Below are 11007 nucleotides of genomic sequence, written 5' to 3'. Positions count from 1 at the left end.
TCACATTTATAAAAGTTACTTTATTTATTTTATTTTTGCATATACTACCGTAGTAGGTCTATTTTTATTTTCAATACAATAAAATAATATAAATATTGCAATAAAATATTATAACTACTACAATAAAATAATATATACCAATATCAAAAAAACCCATAGGGCAGTAGAGTACAAAGCCACGCTTAGAGCATCCGCACTGGAAATTGTAAATGCCAAATCTAACGAAATTTTGACATTTCAAGCCTAAAAGAGTCAGCAGCTGGGATTGTAAAACTGAAGAATTGTAAAAAATTTTAGAATTGTACTACAGTGCCATTCTACATATAGAATGGCACTGTAGCACTATTGTATAAATTTTTTAATCACTTTTATTCTCTTTCTCCTCTGTCTTCTCTTTCTCTTTGTCTCTGGGGCTGAGCATCTTCTTTCTTTCTCAACTCTCTCTTTCTGTTTTCTCATCTACGCTCTCTCACTCTCTGACTTGTTATTGGTTGAAGCAAGGTTCGTTGAAGGCGTGGCGGTGATGGCGTTTGCTGATTGGTGATGGCGTGGGTTTCAAATCGGTGATAGAGTATTTTCAACGGCTTGGGTTTCAACGGACCGGTGATGGCGTTTGCTGATCGGTGATGGCGTGGGTTTCAAATCGGTGATAGAGTATTTTCAACGGCTTGGGTTTGCTGATCGGTGGCTTGGGGTTGCTGATCGGTGGCTTGTGGAGATCGGCGAATCGGCGTGGTGGGTTTGAAGTGATTTCCTCGAGCGTGAGTTTGAAGTGGTTTTTCTTCTTGGTGTGTTTCTGGCAATTTTTTGTGTTTCTTGGCAATTTCCTTGATCGGTGGTGGTAGTTTTTGGCAATTTTTTGTATTTCTTTTCCTCTTGGTGGTTGTTTCTTGTGGTTGTTGTTGGTGGTGAGTTTGGTTGTGGTGGTGGTTGTTGGCCGTGGCGTGGTGGTGGCAAGGTGGGTTCTAGGTTTTTGTCTTTTCGGGAATAGGGTTTCTGGGTTTTTCTGAGAGGAGTGCATTTTGTTGGTTAATATATTTTAATGTGTAAATATATTATTTTAATGAGTAGAATAAGAAAATAAAAGTTGGGATGTTGGATGTATGGTAAAATGGTATTGTATAATTGATAAAGTGACTTTTTGGAATGGTAAAATAGGATGAGATGAGAATTCCAGCTGTGGATGCTCTTACCCAAGCTTTAGTTTTTAAGCAAGTCAATTTTGTACTATTCGAGGATTGTAGTGGATTTGGCAACTTTGGAATATTATACATGTTTAGAGCATTCACAACAATGGATCTATAATTTTAGCTATTTAGCATTTATAAAAGTTACTTTATTTATTTTACCTATATATATATTACAGCAGTAGATCTATTTTTATTTTCAACACAATAAAATAATATAAACATCACAATAAAATATTATAATCACTACAATAAAATAATATATACCAATACCAAAAAAACTCATAGCGCCAACCACAACCACCTCTACCATTAGCCACAGCCACAACCACCAGCAGTTCACAGCAGGAAAAAAAAAAAAAAACCAAATCTCCAATCTTTTTCCTTAGCCATAGCCACAACCACACACCACCACACCACCACCAGTCCACAGCAGGGAAAAAAAAAAAAAAACCCAAAGCTTGATCGACGGAAAAACCCACGAAACCCACGACGAGGAAGGCAGCGGCGACTTCAACAATGAAACCCAGAGCTTGGAACGACGATCGACGATGAAACCCAGCAATGGCTTGGGGCTTGGGGTGGGTCGGCGAGCTGGGTCGACAGAATAGATTGGCGATGAGGGAGCTGGCCGGCGAGCTAGAGATAAAAAAAATTGAGGCAGAAAGAAGAAAGGAGAAGCCGGAGAGAGAGAGAGAGAGAGAAAAGGAAATGAAAAAAAATATACAAAGCAGCATTATTTTAATCCGGGGGATGAATAAATTTTTTTTTTTTTTTTTTTTTAGATGTGTGCTACAGTGCACATCTATCTATAGATGTACACTGTAGCAAATCAGCTAAAATTTATAGGTTTTTCTCCACTGCTACAAGCCTTTTTTGGTATATTGGTGGAGCTAAAATATCATTATAACTTTTTAGCTCCACTGCTGCAAATGCTCTTACCCATCCGTTTAGAACATTTGGTGAGGTAAACAAGAAACCTTGTAATAGTGAAGAAGATAAATTTATCAAGACTAATGCGTGACTGTTAGTACCAGTCGAAAGTTACAAGTTACAACCATATTTATCAATATTAAAATAAAGAGAAATGAGGATGAGATTATGGAGATGAATGAGAAAGAGAGATGACCAGAGAAAAATTATTTGCGCCATCTAATTTACATTATTATAATCCCAAGATTTCGCATATCTTAAGACAAAGTAAATTGGACTGACTTTTTGCCATTTACTTCAAAATATTACATCCATATTTTAAGAGTATTTATATTTTTGTACTGTTTGTACAGTGGACAGTGATATTTACTTTTTATCTATCTACTTTTTCAAATACATTTTCCAACAGATTTTTTATTATTTTTTTATCTCATTTAAATATTATTTCTTCATTCATTATTTATTTATATTTTAACACACATATCCCCATACCCCCATCTTCACTCATTTCTTTGCTAATTTTTTATTTTGTTTTATTTTTTTGCTAATAAATAGTAGCACATCAAGTTTAGAGAATAATTGTTCATTAGCAAAAAACTTTTTAAGAAGCTATTGGAGGACTATTTTTTGGTTTCATTTTTTATTATAGAGATTATTTTACTTTTACCTAAGCTATTGGAGATGCTCTAAGAACCTGATTCATGAATGATCAAGCATCAAAACCTTGCAATCTCATGTTTAGGCCATGATTTAGTTGATGCTAACTTGGTCAAAGAATGAAGTTCTGATCGTAAAATATCGGTAAAATGATAGGAAAGTATGGCGTGGTTTCACAGTTATTTCTTGCCAACCATTGCAACCAATAAGACAAGATTGTAAATTACTAGCAAAGGGGTCGAACCCTTCCCAATATTTAGGCTGGGCCATTTCTGGAAGAGTACTGTTTTTTGGAAATCTCTGTGACAAGCGACAACTCACGTACGTACTTTTAAGAGGGCCCTTCACCTTTTATGGTTCCAATCAACTCAATTTTAAATAATAATAATAAAAATAAAAACCATGAATTCTCTTTTCCTTTTTTTTTTGTGAGAAATGTTTGTGCTACAAAAAATTTTACAACTTTTGTCAACTTGCTAGATGGTGAGTATTGAGTGGTGAAGAAAAATTAGGAGATTCATGAGGGTTCACATCTCAACTGTTCACAACTTGCTACGAGGCGAGTTATGAGTAAAGTTGTGAAACTTTTTATAGTATTAACATTATTTTTTAATAGAGGTTTTCATTTTGGTTTTTAATTTTTTTCTTTTGTTTCATTTTATTCCGTAAGTATTTTTTTAAATTTTTTTGAGATGATTTTCAATTTCTTTCTTCTTGTAATCAACCTCAAGAAAAATGCTGATCCACATGGGTAACTTATATCTTGTGTCATTTAATTATAATAAAAATTATATAAATGATATTAATATTAAAATAACTACATAAGAACTTAAATGGGAATAAAAAAAAGGCATGTGCTAGGGTTTTTTTTTGTCTTTTTCTCTCTAAAAATATCTTTATCTCTACTAATTAGGGATGACAACAAAGCAGGGTAGAGAGCGAAGGTGTCGGAGATATATATAGAAAAAAAATTAAATTATAGGTTAGCTAAAATATGGAGATAAACATTTAGGGGTAGGTGGGATGAGCAAAACCTATCCTTGTTTCATCACCTCTTCGGCATGGGAACAAATTCATGTTTATCGGAGAAGGGAAAAGTTGGTCAAGCAAGATAAGATGGGGCATTAGTGCAATCCCTACTACCAATAGTTTGAGTTCTTTCTTTAGAAATATATTCCAATGTAAGTGCAAGTATTTTTTTTTTTTTTAGGGATGGTTGAATGAAAAAGACACACACACAAATGATAATGGGAAGAAGACAATGGTGAAAAGGAGAAAGAAAATAAAATTAGGAGAAAAGGGGGCTAAAAAAAGAAAATAAGAGAAAAAAATAAATACAATTGGCTGCTGTGGGAGGAACGAATCTTTCCCCAATCAGATATTGTTCGCTTTGGGAATGGGCTGAGGAGTCGATGCCACCCTTACGAATTTGTTTAATCCTACATTGGGGAGAGACGCCTCCCACCCTTATCTTATAAGCACTTGGCCTAAGGAAGGGTGTACCATAGTGTGTGTGGTGAACAAATTTGTGAGGGTGGCATCAGCTCCTCAGCCCATTCCCAAAGCGAACAATACCTGATTGGGGAAAGATTCGTTTCTCCCATAGCTGCAAACATCGTTATTTTTTTGCCATTTCAGTGCTGAAGTAGATTTTTTTAGTATTATTTTAACAATATCTTATTATAATTGCATGGGATATCACCAAAACGTTAATCACATCAACATTTTTCACGATGCAAATGACAACAATTATGAAATTTAAATTATTTAAGAAAGACTTTGGGATAAAAACGAAACACTCTTTTATGATTACTTTTTCTTATTGGATCAAAATACCGATGAATTTCTTTTGATGTAAGTAAAATTCAATCTTATCTTTTAAAATGAAAATTTGATTTTAAATCCTTTATTAGATGACAATTTTTTTTTTCTTGGTTAATTGAGTTTATTGGAACCATGGGAAATAGATTGATTTTATGAGAATATTTTTCCTCTTTTTTGGAAAATATAAACAAAATGGTGTAATTAACGAATATTCTATTAGTCATGGAATAAAGAGTAATAAATACTCTCTTAGAGCATCTACAGTAGTGGAGCTATTTTTTTAGTTATTTGGCACCACAAAAGGTTACTTTATCTATTTTACCTACTCATTTTACAAAACATTCAGCAGCAGTAGATCTATTTTAGCTTTTAATACAATAAAATAATATAAACATCACAATAAAATAATATATCTACTACAATAAAATAATGCATCCCACTACCAAAAAAAAAAAAATCACAAACCGATCAATGGCATAATCCACAACCACTGGCAACCAAGAACAACCACCCACAACCACTGCCAAAAATCCAAATTAGCCAAAAACCACACACAAATCACCACCCAAAAAAAAAAAAAAAAAAAAAAAAATCAAATTCAAGCTAACTTGGCCAAATTGAACTGGATTTTACTCTTCTTGTGGTGCTTGAGTGATGAAGTTGCTAATAACCAAAAAAATGATTTCTTTCATTTTGGAAAATTTTCTCGGCAACCAAACACCTTAACAAAATTTCATTTCCAATTAGAAAAACAACAAAACAGAACAAAAAATCAACAAAAAGAATCAATGAAGCTAAAGCCTTTGTGGAGGATAAGAGTTTGAGCACTGTTTGTGAGAGCTGAGAGCTTGAGAAGAGAAGAAAGAAAAGAAATAGAAACTCAGAGAAACCCAGAGCTTGGATTGATGATAAAACCCATGAAATCCAGAGAAACCCAGGCTTGTTGGCGTTGGGTGAGTGGTGAGATGGAGGACTGGGCGGAGGCGTGGGTTAGAGGCGTAGATCAGCGACTTGGGGCTTAGGTCGGCTTGGGACTTCGACGGAGTTGGTCAATGGTGGGCTAGTGATGTTGAGGCCGATGGCAGTGAGACAAAGAGGTGACGTTAAGGCCGGTGGCAGTGAGTTGAGAGTTCAAAGGGAGTTGAGAGTGAGAGCGAGAGTGAGTCACGGTTGAATAAAAAGAATAGAAAAAAAAAAAATCAACAAACAAATAGTATTTTAATTGGGTGGAGATTAAAAAAGTTTTTTTTTTTTTTTAGTTCTCAGCTATAGTGCACATGGCACAACCAATCAGCTATATATAGTTGTGCACTATAGCAGGATAGGTAAAGAATATACCTATACCTTCATTGTTGCAACACTTTTTAATATATAGTGGTTTTGAAAATAGTTTTTTAGTTTTTTAACACCACTATTACTGGTGCTCTTACATTGAGTTGTAATACATATGTATTTATTTATTTATTTTTTTACAATTCAAAATTAATAATAGTTTTTCTTTATTATATATATGCATAGTCTGATTTATTTAAAAAAAAATATTAAATGTTCCTTAACACGGTAAGACACTAGTTAACTAAATCCATTAGATTCTCAATCAAAAAAAGAAAATCTAAAAAAAAAAAAAATAGTATGACATTGACAACAACAAATCCCATGAGCTATGTCGGGGTAGGTGATGAATAATTTTTTAGTGGGAGCCATCGGTTGGGTAGGTGTAAAATTTCATCGCAATTTTTATAGAAACATTTCTACCCTATTCACCAATATACCCCTCCTCCTTAATATGAATGCACCCCAGATTCCACTTATTTACAAAACCACCCCTGAGAATGCAACCCCAAACTCAATTCCCAAAATGCCCCTACTCTCCCTAACTACCCGCCCTTTTGTCTTGACTGTTGAAGTTGAAGTTGAAGTTGAAGAAGGCAAGAAGCCCACCAAACCTTTTTGCCTCTTAAAGAAAACCCTATAAAAACCCCACTCTCTCTATATTTCTCAAGCAAGCTCTCCAAAACTCTCTCTAACTCTTTCTCTCTCTAACTCTTTCTCTCTCTCTAGGAACAAGGAAGGAAAGAGAAAAAAAAAAAGAGGAGGAGGGAGAGGAAGAAGAAACCCAAAAAAACAAAAACAAGTTTTGAAAACACAAAAACACTTTTTGGTTTTTACAAAACACAATGGCACTCTCAAACACAGCCACCCTCTCAGCCAAAACCTTGTACAGCAACACCCACGCTTTCTCACACCAGCAACAGCCCAGTTTCTCTCTTGTCCCCACCGCCAACACCAAGCCTGTCCAAACTCGCATCTCAGCCGTCCATGCAGCCGAGCCATCCACAAAGCAGTCATCACCGTCCGTTCCTGCCGTAGGTTCTAAATGGGCTGTGGATAGCTGGAAGACCAAGAAGGCTCTGCAGCTCCCAGAGTACCCTGACAAGAAGGACCTAGAGACTGTGTTGAAGACCATTGAGGACTTCCCACCGATTGTGTTTGCTGGTGAGGCTAGGCACCTTGAAGAGAAGCTTGCTGATGCTGCAATGGGAAATGCTTTTCTCTTGCAAGGTGGGGACTGCGCTGAGAGTTTCAAGGAGTTCAGTGCTAATAACATTAGGGACACCTTCAGAGTTATTCTTCAGATGGGTGCTGTTCTTATGTTTGGTGGTCAAGTGCCTGTCATTAAGGTTGGTTTTTCAGCTTTACTATGATTTTGTATGTGTGTGTGTTTTGGTTGTTCATGGTTGTGTATAGTGTATACGATGTTGAAAATGATTGGTTTTGAATTGTGGGTGTTTGATATTTAAAAAAAATGTGATCTTTAAAGCGTGTGTGGGTGATTGTTAAATACGATTATTGAAATGATTGGTTTTGAATTGCGGGAATTTGATCATTTTAAAAAAGGGATCTTTTAAAATTTTTCTCATTGCTGCTCCTTATATGTGGTGAGTGTTTGCATTTCAAGATTATATGTATTGGGTTTTGATTGTTTTTGAAAATTGACATGTTATGAATTGGAATTGGATTGAATAGTGATTTGAGATTTGTGGAATTGGGTCTGTTTTAGGTTGGAAGAATGGCTGGTCAGTTTGCAAAGCCGAGATCTGACCCATTTGAGGAGAAGGATGGTGTGAAACTCCCAAGTTACAAGGGAGACAACATAAATGGTGATACTTTTGATGAGAAATCAAGGATCCCAGACCCCCAGAGGTTAATAAGGGCTTATTGCCAATCCGCGGCAACTCTCAATCTTCTTAGGGCCTTTGCCACCGGAGGATATGCCGCAATGCAGAGGGTTAGTGAGTGGAATCTTGATTTTGCGGAGCACAGTGAGCAGGGAGATAGGTAGACTATGTTAAACCTGCCTTGGTTTTGTTTAACCATTAGTTAATTCACTTGTAATGTTTAGCATTTGGTTTTTACTCAGTGAGCCTTGATTGTGTGACAATTTGAACCATAATATAGAGAATGCACTTAATATAATCAAATTGAGCTTATTGATATTGCTTTTGTTTGTTGATGGGCTCATTGGAGTTTTTGGTGATTTAAGAACCTATAAGGTTTCAACAAGTTTGTTGTTCGGATGGTTCAAACAGGTACCAGGAATTGGCTCACCGCGTTGATGAGGCCCTAGGTTTCATGGCTGCTGCGGGACTAACGGTTGACCATCCTGTGATGAGAACAACTGAATTCTGGACCTCCCATGAGTGTTTGCTTTTGCCTTATGAGCAATCACTCACTAGGAAGGACTCGACTTCTGGCCTGTACTATGATTGCTCTGCTCACATGCTTTGGGTTGGGGAGCGTACCCGGCAACTAGATGGTGCCCACGTAGAGTTCCTTAGAGGAGTTGCCAATCCTCTTGGCATCAAGGTATTTTAAAACGGATACTTTCTTGTTCTCTTGATAAATCTGATTGCTTTTTGCTTACTATATTATCACATCCACTGATCCATCACTTAGATTAGATGGGACAAATAAAAAATTATTAATTATATATCATATTTTTTACAACATGGAAATCTCTTAATAATACATTGCATTATTTGCTAAGTTCTATAATTATTCCGATTATTTCTGCAATGCTGAGTATGTTTCTTTCACTCTTTCTTTATTATCTATTACTCAATTACGTGCTTACCATTTCCCTAATCTTCACTTATATTTCTTGGAAAAGGCATAATTGATGGTAAATAACGGGTAAAGGTACTTTCACGATCACTACCAACTTTGTTACCAGTGCTTTACAAGATCAGCTCCAACAACATATAGAAATTTTGTACCAGTACTTGGTTCCTTTAACAAATCAGTTGGTATTTGCTAATTTATGAAGATGTTTATGGTCAGACTTGATGTACAATTGTGTTGTTGAGTATGCTCATCCAATCTTGTTTGACTGACAGTTATGTCCTTAACTGAAGTTCTTGAGGCTTTACATTGTTGCACTTGTTGCAAACAAAATATGCTATACTTCCCTTTGTGATGCCTGACACTAGTTGAAGTAATTTTATTTCTTCCAGCAAAATTTGATGACTAAAGCCGAATGTTTGGATGCAGGTGAGCAATAAAATGGATCCTAACGATCTAGTTAATCTCATTGAGATCCTGAATCCCAATAACAAGCCAGGAAGGATAACAATAATTTGCAGAATGGGTGCTGAGAACCAGAGAGTTAAGCTTCCCCATTTGATCAGGGCTGTCCGCAGGGCTGGGCAAATTGTGACTTGGGTCTGTGATCCAATGCATGGAAACACCATCAAGGCACCATGTGGACTTAAAACACGTCCCTTTGATGCAATTTTGGTACTATTCTCTCCCAACTTAATATATGTACATCATCTTGATCAGACATAGTTCTTGATTTTTTTTTTTTTAATGGGGCAGTTGGGCTTTTCGAAATCATAAAAATGAAAATGTTTGATTTTGGTGTTTAGAGATTAGAGAATTGCATGTCTTATGAAGTGGGGTAAATGTCAGAGCAGTAGAATACAGTCATCTTTAGTTAGAAGGAATGCAACCAAATATCTGTGGTTAAATCTGTAGAAATCAACATTTGCTAACTTCTAATAGCTAATCTATAGCTTGATTGTCATACTTCTGACCAATAAGTACAGTTTGGCGAACAATCCAAGTCATTATCATTCTTTGAACTAAAGTGAAAAATGTTTCTTAAGACTAGAGTGGTTAACCCCTTGCTTGAATATTATGTCACCAACCAATTGATGCTGGTTGGTGAACAGTCCAAGTCAAGACCAACCAATTACCAAGGACTTCCACTGAGTAAGAAAGTTGATGTTGTGAACATGTGGTCATTTGCTAGTCTTCATCTTATTATGTAAAATCAACGGGGTGGGTGTACATAATTCTGGTTAATTGGCCATTTATTCCTCTCCTATGCCTAGAAAGTAATTCTGACATCATGTTCATATTGTCTTATCTGTGGGTAGGCTGAGGTGCGAGCATTCTTTGATGTGCATGAGCAAGAAGGGAGCCACCCTGGTGGAGTTCATCTGGAGATGACTGGCCAGAATGTGACAGAGTGCATTGGAGGGTCTCGGACAGTGACTTTTGACGACCTGAGCTCACGTTATCACACACATTGTGACCCAAGGCTCAACGCTTCTCAGTCTCTTGAGCTATCATTTATCATTGCAGAGCGACTTAGAAAGAGAAGAATTGGAACTCAACGTCTACTTTCTTTGAGCCTTTAGACAGTTTGGAACTCAACGTCTACTTTCTTTGAGCCTTTAGACAGTACCTCATCGTTTCTTATTGATTGGCAGTCTTGATGTATTTGTTAGTGAATAAATTTGGTATGCATCATTTACCAAACCTTGAGTTGCAGGTGCCACTTATTGCAATACTAGCAAATTAATGGTCCCCAACAATTAAGAGCAACTTTCTAAATCCTGGGAAATTGTGGACTACGCAAAGAAACTAAATTTTTATTACAAGTTGATTTTAGTTGTGAAGGATTTGATTAAATGCTTGGCAGATATGGACCCTGGTGGCCTTTCTGATTGGAACCTGCAAAAGTAAGGTGTTGGGGAGCAACCTTGTAGGAATTTCCTAAGTTATTGAGTACTTCTGTTTGAGTTTGATTTATGTATTTATGAGTGGATGTAGTATGAATATTTTCAAAAGAAAGAAATAAAAGTAAAGGGCATTATGGAAGATGAATGGACAGGTATGATCTTTATTATTTTGAATTATGGAAAAGTTAAAAGATGTCTTAAGTGCTTGGTTTAGAAAATGTTTTTAGTAACTTTTTTTTTGAGCGAAATAACTTTTTATTTTAAATGGAAAGATAAATGATTTTTTTAACAGCTTTTTATATTTTTCATAAAAATGGTATCAATTTTTTTTTTAAAATCAATTAATAAATGTCATAAATGCACTGAATTCTTTGAAT

The 11007-nt window shown here is 35.8% G+C and overlaps 1 protein-coding gene across 1 annotated transcript; it reads left to right on the top strand.

Moving 5' to 3' along the window:
- Window positions 1–6702: 6702 nt before the first annotated feature.
- LOC115994486 (phospho-2-dehydro-3-deoxyheptonate aldolase 2, chloroplastic) lies at window positions 6703–10775 on the top strand. Its single transcript, XM_031118654.1, has 5 exons — window positions 6703–7282; window positions 7663–7940; window positions 8192–8468; window positions 9153–9398; window positions 10043–10775. The coding sequence occupies exons 1-5, from the start codon at window positions 6779–6781 to the stop codon at window positions 10304–10306; spliced, it is 1569 nt and encodes a 522-aa protein (XP_030974514.1). The 5' UTR covers window positions 6703–6778; the 3' UTR covers window positions 10307–10775.
- Window positions 10776–11007: the final 232 nt, after the last annotated feature.

Source organism: Quercus lobata, chromosome 6, assembly GCF_001633185.2.
Source record: "Quercus lobata isolate SW786 chromosome 6, ValleyOak3.0 Primary Assembly, whole genome shotgun sequence".
Taxonomy (NCBI): Eukaryota; Viridiplantae; Streptophyta; class Magnoliopsida; order Fagales; family Fagaceae; genus Quercus; species Quercus lobata.
This window is presented reverse-complemented; position numbering and strand designations above follow the sequence as displayed.